The sequence below is a fragment of the Astyanax mexicanus genome, chromosome 1 (genome assembly GCF_023375975.1).
Source record: "Astyanax mexicanus isolate ESR-SI-001 chromosome 1, AstMex3_surface, whole genome shotgun sequence".
NCBI lineage: Eukaryota > Metazoa > Chordata > Actinopteri > Characiformes > Acestrorhamphidae > Astyanax > Astyanax mexicanus.
In genome coordinates this window covers 90451169-90467096 of record NC_064408.1, presented here as the reverse complement: position 1 = coordinate 90467096, position 15928 = coordinate 90451169, and the positions used below count along the sequence as shown (strand labels likewise).

General features: G+C 40.7%; 1 protein-coding gene across 3 annotated transcripts in view; it reads left to right on the top strand.

Moving 5' to 3' along the window:
• stau2 (staufen double-stranded RNA binding protein 2) overlaps positions 1 to 15928 on the top strand; it is a 133186-nt gene that overhangs the window by 46418 nt on the left and 70840 nt on the right. For all 3 annotated transcript variants that reach the window (XM_007260098.4, XM_022683929.2, XM_015608564.3), the window contains exons 8-10: positions 7206 to 7418; positions 7740 to 7877; positions 14350 to 14478. In XM_007260098.4, coding sequence (XP_007260160.1) covers positions 7206 to 7418; positions 7740 to 7877; positions 14350 to 14478 — 480 coding nt within the window. The remainder of the gene's footprint in view (positions 1 to 7205; positions 7419 to 7739; positions 7878 to 14349; positions 14479 to 15928) is intronic.

The window sequence follows — 15928 nt, the reverse complement described above, 5'->3', positions numbered from 1 at the left end:
TCGATATTTAGCTGGAAGCTTTTGGACAGATGACTCATGACTGAGAGATATAAGAGGTATGAGGCCGTGGCCAAGAACCACCCATCATGTACATAAGTACCTTTCTTCGGGGCAGACGCATCAACAGGCCGGACAAAAGAGCCATTCTTCGGCCTGCCAGTCTGCCATTGTCCCACCCTGGCCTGATATCCTGCCTTTTCACTGAAGCTGAAGATGCCGGAGTTTCTTCGGCGCGGATCCTGCGACTAATACCGTATCTGTGTGAGGTTTCTGGGCGGGATGGAGGATGATCGACCTCAGGTTACATCTTTTCCTCCCGAAAAACATGATCCGTGTCGTCAAGACGCGCGAGACAAGAGCTCAGACAGAGGAACCGGCCACCATCACACTCGGGCATCAAAGTGTGCTGTGAAACTCCATCACCGCGCCACAGATCCCGTGGCGTCTGCTGCCATGACTGCAGCTCGTCTGCCGCCGCTGGCTCCACGCGCCAAGGCTCTTTTACAGGGCTGAGACGATGGCTGGAGGCAAAATGTGCCACTGCAGTGTTTCCAGCAGTAAAAGTGACTGAGAACTGTGTCAGGAGGCCAGCTGACTGCTGGTGCTGTGGACATGTTCAGGATCTTTGTTAACCCTACTTGGTTCACTGTGAACTGTGAATACCTTTTCCTCTTAATGATATAATTAATAAATAAAGTATGGAAAATATTAATAAATATATACAATATTAACACATCTACTGGAACACTACATAAAGAAGAGCTTGCTGCTCATACTAACTTTGAGGAGAGCCTCGACCTGTATAAATTTATATAGTCCTCAAATGTGTTGCTGAAAATTCAGCAGGGTTTTTCAGTTTTCTGTTAGATTGAATCCAGTGCTACATATGAAGTGAAATAAGATTATATTTGCTTCTTCCAGTAAGTGACAAATAAATCAAAAACTAATGAAAATTTGCAGAATTTGTCCCTCATATTCTGTTGACTGTTAAAGGTCAGAATTAAGTTTTCAGGATTTTTAGGAGTCTAAATCTCTTAGACAGATGATGGACTTTTGACGATCATTTTAATAAAACTTGTGGCAATCTGGACACCCGATTATTTCACCCCTATTTCTATAATGCCCCATCTCCACCCCATCTCCTCAACACTTTTTACTCTACCCCATCTTCTTAGTGCCTAATTCCTTGAAACAATGTCCTTAACACCACATTATTCCTCTCTGATCTCCTCAATGCCACATTACTCTACCCCATCTCCTCAACACCCAATTACTGCACCACACACATTGTTCTACACCAACTCCGCAATACCCCATTACTCTACCCCATCTCTACAATACCCCATTATTCTACCCCATCTCCTCAACACTCAATTACTCCACCCATCTCTTCCACACCCCATTACTCTACACCAACATTATTCCACCCATCTCTTCCACAACCCATTACTCTACATCAACTCCACAATACCCCATTACTCTACCCCATCTCCCCAACACCCCATCACTTCACCCCATATCCCCAACACCCAACTACTCTGCCCCATATCCTCCTTTCCCAATTCTCCACCCAGTGTCCTCACTGCCCAATTACTACACCCTGTCTCCTCAATGCCCCATTACTACACCCCATTTCCTCAATTCCACATTATTCAACACCATCTCCACAATGCTCACTTAGAGTGCTGAATAAAATGATGTTATTATAGTGTCTTAATAAAATTAATCTCTTCTTGAGAGATATCTGTAATCTTAACTAAGATTAACTCCACTGGTGCAGTGCAGAAACCAGGACCTTAAATTCAACAGTGCACCATTTGCTGGTCTGGTCTGTATTAAGTGAACCAAACTAACTAATATAAACACCCCATCAATAGGCTTCAGTCTGCTTTTGAAGAATGAAGAATCTGTGCATTTCAAAGGATGACGTGTCGAGCCAAAGAGCTCTCAAGTACAGACCTTGCTTTGACTGTTGCCCTCAGGTAGGAAGAGTCTGGTCAAATTCCAGATCTGTAGGCCAGCATCTCTGTGGTAACAGTGTTGTTATGGTTACAGTGTGTGTTGCCTGAGCTTCACATTTCCTTTGCGTGTGAAGAGGGTTTTTTCGTGATTGATGCTGTAAGAGTGTGTGTTTGCTTTCTGTTACAGGAGTGTCCTTCACTACAGGAGATGAAATAACTTTCAAACATTTCTGAAAGGAGCTTGGGGCGAAAAAAACATTTTTCAATTAATTATAAAGCCACGAGGAGAAGCTGAAAGCGGAGAGTGAATTCTTATATAACATTGGAGTGTGACGATCAAATTCCTCTACACATCAAAGCCTTGTAAATATTGGGTCATGGCATTCCATCAAGTGTGTGAGGAATGCACAAACTCCTCTAAGGTGTGTTTCTCCTCTAAATCCTCAGATTGAAGTCCAAATTGCTAAAGACGGTGAATCTTTAGATGAAGACTGATGACTCACTTCGCTTTACTATGTTTAGCCTTTTAGTGACGTGGCTGCAATCATGCTAGGCTTGCCTACAGGTACTTGAGTACTCAGAAAATTGTACTGTACAAAACTATAACATTGTCTGTTATTGAGTTATAATAATATTATTTATAAACACTCTAGAGGTGGTTATCGTCACTGATTTCCCAGTTCATTTCGATTCTGATTCACAAGGTCCCAATTAAATTCAAAATCGATTAATTTAGGTACATTTCAGTTACAATAAAAATTGTATATTAAATATGAAATGTTGTAATTATACAAGGATCACTCAAACTTCCATTGATAAAATATTGGTGTTTATATTATGTGGACTTAACACAACAGTTACATTTTTCTTTTAATATCATTCGATGTAGCTTAGTTTAATTGCTACACAAATGAACAAATCATTTGAGTGAGCTCACCCCATCCAGAGGGCGGTGCTCGCGTGGATGCTCTCGCAAGATAAATGGGGAAAATGGGGTATTTTTAAAGATCGATTCGGGTTTTTACGAATCAATATCGGATCGTTCAAATGAAGATCGATTAAAATCGAAGAAACTATTTTTTTTAAACACACCCCTAAAACACACCTTATTTTACACTCATTTTCAAAGAAATGGCTGCACCTCAAAATAATCAACTAACAGGAATGAAACATGGTTGGTAGTCTTGCCAGACTGTCATAGAATCACTCATAATGGCAGTGGATTATCTTCAGTGATGAGTCCTGCTTTTTGTCTTTTTGGAGATCCAATAAATCTTATGTGAAGGTACTTTGGTGTCTTCAACGACAAGATCAACGGTTTGTTGTCACGGGTCACACCTTCAGAAAACCAGTTGTCATGTTGGGTGCATGGCGGTGCCAGGTCACTTTTGGTCTTCCTTAACTTTGGTATCTTCATTGCCTTAACGAATGCACAGTCCGGTACGCTATTTCACCAGTGCAATACTCTTCCACATTCTGCTGCCAAGACAACAACTATGTTGTTTTCTCTTGGGCGTGTAAGCAGCACCCCATTCCTACTGCAGATCTCAGGATCGGTATAAAAATTCAAGCTGTATGAGATGATGATTATGATTATAGCAGGAGACCATTAGGAACCTCTACAACTCCATGCTGAGGTATCTGCCATGTTGCAATACACATGCAGTATGCATTACATTGGTGTAGATGTGTAGCTCATTAAATATTAGTAACTCAGTTTAAACATCATTTATTGTATTTTGGTAAACTGAATCATCCTTATAAATAGCATCACAATCTGACAGATCCCTCTCGTTTCAACTTTTTTATTTTTTGCAATTAGGGTATATTATAACACCTACATGTACCGTATTTTACAGACTATGAGGCAGACTATCAATATACATCAATTTTCTTGTCTATTTTAATATATAAGGCACACCAGATCATAAGGGACATTTTAAGTGAGAGTAGTAAGGAACAAGGGTGTCGCCATGTTTCCCTTTTAATAGGGTTAGCATTGAAGTAAACAAAACTGTAATTATTCAAAATATATATTTTTTTCTTTCAAAGTCAAACGAGCACTGAATGTTAATCTACACATTTCTCTCCTGAGAACTGTTTATTTTGGTGAGTAAAGCGCTTTAGTTTATTTACAGTAAGGTTAGATTTCCAATATTTTAAACAGTGCGGTTAGCAGCATCGCTAGCTGTGATTAGCGGTGCTTAACGCTACTAAATGCCACCCGATAGTGCTACACTGAGGAACCCTGAGTGTTCCAGTAACCCATGGAGAGCTATCAGCTAGCGATTCGTCCCACGTAGCTTGTTTTAACATGGTAAACATGCAGGCTACAGTCCAATATACTCGCCTCTGAACGGAGAAAGAGCTAGAGCTGTGATTATAGGCTAATGCTAATACTGCTCCAGCCACGGTGCTGGAGAAATTTCACTGAAACTTCTTTATAACGCTGTACTTCATCAGAGTGGCTTTACTGCTCCTTAATACCTGACTGGTAAAATTCATACATAAGGGGCACTGTCAATTTTTGAGAAAATGAAAGGATCTTAGGTGTGCCTTATAGTTAAAAAATACGGTAGATTGTGGAGTACCGTATTTTTCGGACTATAAGGCGCACCGTATTATAAGGCGTACGATGAGTGAACGGTCTATTTTTAGTGTTAGTCCATACACAAGGCGCACTGGATTATAAGGCGCACTAAATGAAACTTTATTTATATCAGTAACAATAACTCTGAGCAATAAATCCTTCACAATATCTGTGAAAAATAACAACATCTCTGAGCAATAAATCAACAAGCACAGCAAGTACGTATTACTCCGCGAGGCTCCTGACAACGGTAGCCGCAACGCTCCGACAGACCATAATATTATGTTGAAGCACAGCAAGTACGTATTACTCCGCGACGCTCCTGACAACGGTAGCCGCAACGCTCCGACAGACCATAATATTATGTTGAAGCACATCAAGTACGTATTACTCCACGAGGCTCCTGACAACGGTAGCCGCAACGCTCCGACAGACCATAATATTATGTTGAAGCACAGCAAGTACCGCATTACTCCGCGAGGCTTCTGACTATAATAGTGTGTTGTGCCGAATTCGGTGAATAAAACGGTTTTAAAACAGAGATAAAGATTGGATAAGTTTCATTTCTGGATGAAGTGATTTCCAGCGCTGTTTGGATATAACTGTGGATTACAGGAGACTGGATTGATGGATTCTCTTTAGTCTGGACGCGTTTTGAAGGTAGGACCTGTGGCTGAGCGCGGGTGTGTGTTCGGGGGGTGGCGGCAGTGACCGGAGGTTACCCCAGGACAAAAGGAGAGCCTTTTATTACTGGAGACATGCGCTCTGACGCAGCTCTAATTCATGAAACATACATCCTACAGTAAAAGCACAGTTCTGGAATCCGGAGAGCCAGACGGTTCGAATGGTGTATGACATGACCGCATTCGATGAAATATGGACGAACGATAAACGCAAATATGAGAGTTATGAATTATTAAAATCATAACCAAGGCATATTTCGCCCTAAATGTTTATTTTCTGAAAGGATATTCCGCTAAATAGGCTAAATAGCTCAAAAGCAGAGATTCTAAGCTTTAAAATGGTATATTGGATGTCTATATTGAACCTGTAACTGTTCATAACTATTCAGAAACACAGCCAGTTATGAAATATTAAATATTTCTGGCCCGCCGGTGGGCCAGCGCGTGTTAAGAGGTTAACTTTACTTAGAAGTGGGCGCTAAAAAGAAACAGTTTGTGCTATTACCCCAGAACGGGTGGAAAGGAAAGTTTACCGGCACCTTGTTCTGGCCACGGAGCTACAGTGGAAACTAGCTACCCTGAACCACAGCCGAGAGGCAGTACGGCAGTCAAAGGTAACCGCGCGCTAGCCCAAGAGGGGGATCTTTTTCTGGCGTGGGTGAGGAATTCTGCACAACAGAGCGCCGTGTACCACATAAAAATCGAGGTCAGTAAACACAAGCAAAATCCATACACAAGGTGCACTGCATTATAAGGCGCAATGACGATTTTTGGGAAAAAATAAGTATTTTAAGTGCGCCTTATAGCCCGAAAAATACGGTAGTTTTGTGTCTGTAAGCCTTTTCTCAAGCAACACACACATTCTGCTGTGAGTTTTAGGTAGTGTTCACTAAGCCAGCTCCAACTCTTGTCGTTGTGTGTGTGTGTGTGTGTGTGTGTGTGAATGCCAGAGTGGCCATGTGTGTGTGAGGAGAGGATGTGAGAGGAACTCTCAGGAGAGGGATAACTTTCACTGCAGAACGAGAGGGCCAGGCTCAGCTGGTGTGTGTGTGTATGTAATCCTATCCCCCCAGTGCTGCTCTTTGACGCTGCAGCCCAGCTCACCTGCACTGCTGCAGTGTCACAGGAACTGCTCATGACGACATGACTCGCTTGTCGCACATGTTCTTAAAGCGATAGTGTGGTTCAAACCGTAAACACTTGAAGAAAACCCTTAAGAAACCAAGGAGCATTGATTACTACCATAGCAGTAGATAACACCACCTTAGCAACCACCTAGAACAACATTGTTTGAACTGTTTCATGTACTAGTGCATCCAAAAAATATATATATATAATTAAAATTGGTAACTGATTGTAGAAACTTCACACTAGACCTCAAGCATCTTGGACTGTGTGTCTCTCCACTCTTCCTCCAGACTCTGATCCCTCAATTTCCAAGTGAAATGCTAAATTTACTGATGATCAGTGATGGTTTGGAGAGACATGTCATCTGCTGGTGTTGATCCACTGTGTTTTATCAAGTCTAAAGTCAGTGCAGTTTTTTCTCAGAAAATCTTACAGCACTTCATTCTACTATCTCCTGACAACTTTTATGCAGATGCGGATTTCTTTTTCCAGCATGACTTGGCACACTGCCCACACTGCCAAATTACCAGTTGGTCTTATATCATATTCTAATTTTCTGAGACACTGATATTTGGGTTTTCAATGGCTGTAAGCCACAATCATCAGCAGTAAAAGTATCCAAAAGCATCCACCCACAGAAGTTACACAGAAGCAACTGCCTTGGGAAACTTAACAATTGTGCTCTCTCAGACTCCGGCTGCTGATGGCAAACAGCATATTAATATGTAGCATGATTGTCTGAATGGAAGCACTGTTGTTAGCTTTTAGTATTTTACATCAGTGACACTGTGTGTCCTGGTTTATTACAGTTTGACAGGTTTTGTGTGTATGTGTGTGTTGTAGGTGCTGAAGGAGAGTGGCCCGCCGCACATGAAGAGCTTCCTGACCCGTGTGACTGTGGGAGAGTTCTCAGCTGAGGGCGAGGGTAACAGCAAGAAACTTTCCAAAAAGAGAGCAGCCTTTACCATCCTGCAGGAGCTCAAGCAACTGCCGTTCATTCCAGTGGTGGAAAAACCCAAACTGCATTTTAAGAAACGCCCCAAAACCATACTGAAGGTATGCTGCTCTCATATTGTCTCATATCTCAATTTAAACACCCAAACTGTCAATTAATAAAAAAAAATGATGAATGGACCAATAGACAGTTTCCAAAATGACCTCAAATAAACATATAAACACTTTACATTGACTTCCAATGGCATGCTTTGGTTACAAATTAAAAATCCAAATTTCTGATTGGATGTTGTATTTTTTTTTTATGTACTAAGTCAACAAATAACAATTGACTCATTTGTCATTTGAAGTCATTTGAAGTCCTTGACTGACACACTATGGGTCAGTAACGGTGTCAAAGTTACCTTATTGTGTCTCCTACAGACTGGACCAGAATATGGACAGGGCATGAACCCCATCAGCAGGCTGGCTCAGATCCAACAGGCCAAGAAGGAGAAGGAACCAGAATATATGCTGCTGTCCGAGAGAGGCATGCCCCGCCGCCGGGAGTTCATCATGCAGGTACAACCAGGGAGGGAGAAGAAAAGGGAAGGAGGCTGTGAGGACAGAGGAAAGAGTGTCTCAGGGAGGGAGAGAGATAAATAAGAGTATTGAAAAGAGAGCAACTTTGAGAGAGGAAACAGAAGAGAGAGAGAGAGAGAGAGAGGAAAGGAAAAATATATTGACAAATGTGGAGCGAGAGACTAGATTTAGATGGATTAAGAAATAACAGAAAGAGTGACTGTTAGAAATGAATAAAACAGAAGATCAAAATAAGAATGGAAGATAGATCAGAGCTAGAAATAGTGAAAGGTTAATACGTGAAAGCATAAGAAAGGATACAGCGAATAAGTTAGAGGGAAAGATAGAGAGATTAGCAAAAAAGGACAGAGAAATTAGAGAGAGAGAGAGAGAGAGAGAGAGAGAGACTGAGAGAGAGAAGATGGATGGGAAGTAGAGAGGAAGGAACAGAATTTGCCAGCTTGTGTCCTGGACGAGCTCTGATAACCTCCCTCTGTGTCTTAATCAGTGTGTCAGTCAACATCCAAAGCTCTGATTACTTTGACCTTCTCACACACACACACACACCGGGAGAGAGAGAGAGAGAGAGAGAGAGAGACAGACCGACAGACTGACAGACATTTCATCTTAGTCATTAAAGAATGTTTGATCTTGAATCTTTCCATATGTTTTTTAGAGTTTCTCTTACCAGTCTTTGCCCTCCAATGTAGTATTTTCTGTAAAGTTTGTCCAATTAAGCAACAGTAAGCATAAAAACATATTTCTGGGTGGAGGTTGGAGCTCCTTTTTCATTTACATTGTAAGTGAATACTAATTGACGGCATAATTTGTACAAATAGCCAGAAAATATTGCTATATATCGAGGTAACACAATTTTTAGTTATACTGTATTGATTTTTAAACCACAGCATTGATTTTTAATTCATAGTAAACATGCAAAGATTTCTGGGGGACAGTGGTTCACTTTGTGTTGTGGTTTAACCCCAACCACTATAGGATAGGAGTGTTATACTCAGGCTGCTGATCTCAAAGTCTTTAGATTCCTAATGCCAGTTGAAAGCCCTGCCTTAAAAAGCAACACAATGGCTGGCGGATGTCCTGCACATGTTACTGAGTTGAGGGTTGTCCCTTGTATCACTACTAGGGATGACACAGAAACCTCAGAAACAGAAGCAGCTGGGGAAAGGGGGTAGCTCCACAGCAAATGTAAGATTGAAGTGTTCACCACTATGCCTTTACCCTCTAGCCTGATTGGGGTCAGGTCCCAAACAGAACCTGGATTTGCTGCTTAAGACTCTAGCACTGACTATAGTCTATATACAGCTCTGGTTAAAAAAAAAATAATAATAAAAAAAAAAGGGGAGACCACCTAAAATGCTGAGTTTCCTTGATTGTTGATTTTACCAAATTGAAAACCTCTGGAATATAATCAAGATGAAGATGGATGATCACAAGCCATCAAACCAAGCTGAACTGCTTGAGTTTTTGCACCAGGAGTGGCATAAAGTTATCCAAAAGCTGTGTGTAAGACTGGTGGAGGAGAACATGCCAAGGTGCATGAAAACTGTTGATTTCTGAACTCTTAAAACTTTATGAATATGAGCTTGTTTTCTTTGCTTTATTTGAGTTCTGAAAGCTCTGCGACTTTTTTGTTATTTCAATCATTTCTCATTTTCCGCAAATAAATGCTTTAAATGACAATATTTGGGATTTGGGAGAACTTTTGTCAGAAGTTTATAGAATAAAACAACAATGTTGATTTTACTCTAACATAAACCTATCTATAGCAAAATCTGAACCTGAAAATCAGAAACTGAAGTGGTCTCTTAATTTTTTCCAGAGCTGTATATAGTGGCTGGTTGGGGGTTGGCCTGGATGGTGGGCAGTTGTCAAAATGACCGTCCAATAGTGCACCCCCACCTTTAAATGTCTTTGCATGCGTCATTTAGGGTCTAGCAGTTAACAGTCTCTCACCAAGAGGTACACTATCAAAAGAGACTTTTTAAAGGACCACGGGCCCTTTAAAAAGCACTTTTACATTTCTGTGGCAACACACAGTGTCTTTTATCAGACCAGGCATGTAATTATTAATATATCTGCCACCAAGACATAACTGCATGTTGACTTTAGCTGAGCTTTTTTTTTTTTTTTGAAGAAGGGGTTAATTAAAAGTGTAATCTGATATACTGCATTTTTGCTCTGTGGTTCTGCAAGGTTAGGCTATGTTCACATTATAAGCGCGATGCTCAAATCTGATTTTTTGCTCAGATCGGTCAAAATTTGGTGGTTCTTATTCACTTGACGGTTCACATTCAGAAATGTAAGTGACCTGTATCTGTCCCTAAAATGCTTCACATGCGCACATTGATACGTGTATAAACGTATCACTTTCTTCACCAACAAAAAAAGATCATATTTGAGAGACGACTATTTATAAAGGGAGCTTTATAAAGGGAAAATGATTCGTCAGCAGATCATATGTGGAGCATCTTTTGCTCGAGTGGAGAGTAAAAAGCTCGTCTGAAGTACTGAAGCTTAGGTCGAGGAGGAGAAAAAAGGCCAGGCGGTTTGCTTTTGCTGTTTTTACAGCTATAGCTGCACAGCTGCACCAAGAGAGAGACTGTGGGTAAAAGAGAGAAGCACATAGTGCATGCATGAAAGCAAAAATATGCATGTATTCCAATTTGACCATTCTTAAATTTATTTCACATATCGGTGGATTTGATACATATCCGATTTAGGACCACATATAAAAGTGACTCAGATCTCATTGAAAAAAAAATTTGGGATGGATTTGGCACGTTTACACAGCCATGGGAAAAAAAATCAGATCTGAGCCAAATGGAGCAAAATATCGGATTTGAGTCACTTCAGCCTGGTAATGTGAACGTAGCCTTAGTTTTTTTTATGTGTATGTATGTACCTACCTGTTTCAATGAGGTGAACAATGCTTATTGTAGTGAACTCCATCACCCCTTCCATGTCCAGGACCTGGCTTGTGCCCATGCATTTACTGAGGACCATTAAAGCTGGAATAGCAGCTGCCCAGCGTCTTTTCTGCTGATATCACTCTGACTTTACGTCACTCTACAGGAATGTGAGCTCTAGCGGAGCTGCTCTTGAGAGATGGGAGGGAACCGTACAGCCTTGGCTTTTATACACAGAGATTAGTGAATTTACTGCTCTGTGTTCTGAAAACAGGTTAAACTGGTGCCCCTGCACTTTCTTTTCCTCCTCTGTTAGATTGTGCTGTGTTTACATTATCGCATTCAACACTAACATCAAATCATAATCTTCAGTTCTTCAGTGATTCTGGCAGTTATGGTTAATTAGGAGTCACTTCCTTTCCAGGGGTTGCCGACTGTCAGCACAGTGACCCAGAGCAGACTGACAGGAGAACAGCTCTTGGACAAATAGGAATGAAGCACGTTATAAGCTGCAAATGCACTTTATGGCCAAACGTTTGTGAACCTTTCTTGTTATTGAGTTCATGGGCTGCAGCCAAATTCTGTGCGGAAGAGTTTGAGCCAGTTGGATTCCAGACTCCCTGGACCAGCTCTGGCAGTAAGTAGAACAGGTCATACTGTGGTGCTCAGTAACTTTAAACTTAGCACTATTATATATAGGACAGCACGTTTGACGGTCAGTTTGTGAAATGTGTGCCTTGCTAGAGCTGCCCTGTCCAACTGTAAGTGAGTTCTTAGCTATGGAAGCAGCTTATCCATGAAGTAGTAGACCACATAAACTTCCAGAGCAGGACCATGAAGTTCCAGAGCAGCTGTCCTGTGTTGCATCACTTGCGAGAAGTGGTTAGTGGTTAGTGGTTAGCAGCCACTGCCAGTGTGTGAGTGCTCACTGCATCAGTGAGTAAAAAAGCAGAGACCACATTCCATCTCTGCTTCTAGCAGAAGTGAAGTGAATATGGTCGATTGATCTTGTGTAGAAGAGTTTATGTTCTTTGTTTTGAAGAGTAGAATTTTTGTGAATGAAATAAGTTTCTCTCTTTAGCCCATTGCTTGTATTCTGGACTTTAGTATTGGCTGTCCAATGAGCTGTTGGGAGTGTCAGATGTCCACATACTTTGGGCCAAATAGTGTGTCTCAATAAGGGCTGTTTTATTGTAAGATTGTCTCTCAAACTAAATTGCACTCACTGTGGATTATTTTTTGTGTGATTTACTGATTAATCTACGGATTCTGAACAGAGTAATCCATGTTTACACAAGAGACCAGATTAAAATAATTAAAATGGACTTAACTGAGCTAAAACAAGCCTTAGAGTGGGTGTTAGATTACTTGTTTGATCTATGTTCAAAATCATTGTTCGGAAAAGCCATTTGTGCAGATTTTAAAGCTTTATAAAATACTCAAACTTGATAGTCATCAAATCTTATTGTTTGCAGCTATATAGCACGCTATAACAATCAAAGTGATTCCTAGAAAGCATGAGAATACTTTAAGAAGAAAACAAAGACTTTTTGGGTAGCTGTTTCCACAGTTTTTATTGTAATCAAAATGGCAGTTTATATGAATGGTAGAGGTCAAATTGGTCTCTTTGGCAAAGTTGGGGCTGAATAGATTGTAACCCTTACATAAGTTTCCCTATACAGATACAGTTCGGCACTTATAAAATGGCCTGTTTTTTAAGCGTGGTTGATTAACTGTTCTTGTGGCCACAGAACCGCTTGGTGGGAGGGCTTACTGACATACAGAACAACTGATTGACTGTAGACTTGATCACCAAATAATGAAGAGCATTTCTTGGTCTGTGGAGGACATACAAGCTCTTTTTGCTACCTTTGCTCTTTGTTGGTAAAGTGTAGTCTGTGCTGACAAGTGTAACAACACAGTAAGTTGAAAACAAAACTGTAAGCAGGCTAACGACTCTGCATCAGCACGGAACAGTTCTGCATGGCCATAGCAACCTGTACAAATCTTTAGGTGTTCTTCTGTGAAGCAAAATCAGTTTGTCAGAAATCTGTAGAGGTCGTCTTTTATTTGCTGTTCACATATTTTCACCAAGGGTGCCCAATGGGCAAACTTTTGAATGTGAATTTTAATGAAATTTAGAAGACATGTTAGTGCCACACACTCCCACTGCAGGTTTGCTTTGTGGGATGCGTTACATCCTGATTGGAGGAAGACTACTTTGTGTGTGTGTGTGTGTGTGTGTGTGTATTAATCCTCTTCATTCAGATGAACACTGTGTCTTCAGTAATACAGCTCTAACCGATTCTCCACGCTTCTTTCAGCGCTGCTTTACACACTGCGTGTGTGTGTTTCTTTTATGTCGCCCAGTTGCTTCTAAAATTTCCACATTGTCCCCTCCCAGGCTGTCTGCATAAATACGTTTCTGTTTGCGGCTTCCAGCTTCACTCTTTTGCTTTCAGATCGTTTTCTATTGATAAGGAGAAACATTTAAAACATTAGGATTATTGTGAACTATTTTTATGCACTTGTCAGTTTTACTGATTTGGATTATTTTGAATTAAGACTGCTTAATAGTTGAGATCAGTACCAAGAACTGGATTTATCTATTTACCTAAGTAAATGCTGCAGTTGGTCAGGTTTAAGTTCAGTAACAGTATGTGCTGAAAGAATGAGATCAGCTGACTACCTAAATATACTGAATATAGATCAGGTTATTCCATCAACTGTTTTTTTTTCTTCCCTGATGACATGGGCATATTCCAAGATGATAATGTCAGGATTCATGGTGCTGAAATTGTAAAAAGAGTGATTTAGGGAGCATGAGATCATCATTTTCACACATGGATTGTTCACCACAGAGTCCAGATCTTAACCTCATTGAGAATCTTTGGGATGTGCTGGAGAAGACTTTGTGCAGAGGTCAGACTCTACCATCATCAATGCTGCTGCAAGATCTTGGTGAAAAATTAATGCAACACTGAATTGAAATAAATATTGTGACATTGCAGAAGCTTATCGAAACAATGCCTTAGAGAATGTCTGCCACAATCAATGTTTTGACGTTCCAACAAAATATTAGAGTGTATGACCTTTTTTTTGGCCAGACAGTGTATTTTGTAATAGTCAAGATTAATTTAGTTTTAGACAGTTTAGACAGTTTAGACATTTAGACAGTTTGTAGTAGTTCAAGTTGAGACTCCAAAATGTGTAATATTGGAGACCAAGGCGAGACCGGGACTTGGTAATAGTTGAGGCTGAAATTTGTAATAAGTGATTACAAGTCAAGGCAAAGACTATGCAACTTCCAAGGCCAAGTTGAGGACAGTGTTTTGTGTTTCAGCGATCTAAAACTCTATATTTCTGTATAATTTCTATATACCAAACAGGACTTTGTTATAAGCGTAAGCATGTGTTTTTTTCAGTACTACATTAAAATATTTTTGTTTAGAATACATTACATCTTTACTGTTACAGTGTATTGCATAAACTATGAATATATGTAATCCATGACCCTGCTTTTTTCTGTGTGTGTGTGTGAACAGGTTAAAGTAGGTGTTGAGGTGACCACCGGAAGTGGACCCAATAAGAAAGTGGCCAAGCGTGCAGCGGCCGAGGCCATGCTGCTGCAGTTGGGTTATAAAGCTTCAACTGTGCCGACCTCCCCGGAAAAGGTCAGTGTACTCTCCTGTACAATAAAACACAGCTGTATTACACAACAATGAGCCACAACATTATGAACACTTTGATTATATTGTTAAAGTGGACCAAATGAAAGTCTGAGATACTGTATCTGTTAGTTACTGACGGCTTAGTTTTCGTAGTTGACGTGTGTTGGGCGTTGAAGAAATTAGCAGCATAAGGACTTGAATGATTTATATCAGAGGAACAGATCTTTACTGACCCAAGGATAAGGTTTTGCAGAGGGTTCTGGACTCAAAGGTTGTTTATCTGAACTGAACCCTGAACATAAAGAAGTGCCACAATTCACTGACATGTTTGATGGTGGTTATAAGAGGAAATTTATGCGCAGCGTTCCTTCAAGGATGCCTGTGCTGACCCCTGTCCGTTGTTCAGAAGACCTACAATGGGGATGCAACGTTCCATCAATTGGACAGCTGGGTGTGTGTGCTCCATTTACCTGTGGGAGGCGCTAGAGCAGCATGTCCTCGCTGTGGCAGCTTCATCTCAAAACTTTAAACTTTTAAGGATTTAAAGGATCTGCTGGAAAGTCTTGGGGCCAGATACCACCATAAGCAATAAAATCGCTGGAGGCAAGCTGCATTCTACACTGAAGTGCCGAACAATCTCTTATTAAATTAAATTAAATTAAGTTAATTAAGCTATTTATTCTGAATCTTCTGATGTGTTTTTTTTTGTTTGTTTTTTACATAAAATTTTGGGGGAAGGAAATAGTCACGTAAAAATCCTAAATAAAAATATTCAGCTAAATCATAAAAAAATATTTCTCTTTGAATGCTAGAGAGATTGCCTTGTTGACCGTTGGTGTTGTGGGAATGTGGGAATTAGTTTTCTGATTGGTAGGCACCACTGTGCGTCACTGTTCATCGGCATAAAGATGAACTGACTTAAATAAATTAATGACTTCCAGTTGCTGAGTCACATGGAGGATCGACAGTATGTTAGTCTAAAATGGTCATAATGTTTTGGCTCATATGTGTATCTAGCTGTATTCATCAGTAAATATTTGAGTGTTTGTTGCTCTGTTGTGTCTTTTTTTTGGCTCAGTCTGCTTCTCCTCTAATTCTCACCACATTCAATCCAAGTGTTCAGGCAGGGGGTGCCAGCGGCCTTCAATGGCAGGACTGGGAGAATGGAGTGTGTGTGAATGGGAGAACGGGGGTGTGTGTGTGTGTTCTCTCTCGTATACACCATTCTCCTCGGCTCTATAGGATTTAGCTTCCTGTCCTCCCTCCCTGTGATTTCCTGACGTGTGATTGGCCGCTTGGCTGCGATGTCTTAATCTAGTGGCTGGTGGGGTCAGAGGAGAGCAGCGGAGTACTAAAAGTACTTTATACTAACTCTTTCTCTCTCTCTCTCTCTCTCTCTCTCTCTCTCTCTCTCCTTCCATCTTCCACTTCCATCTCTTTCCCTTCCTACTTT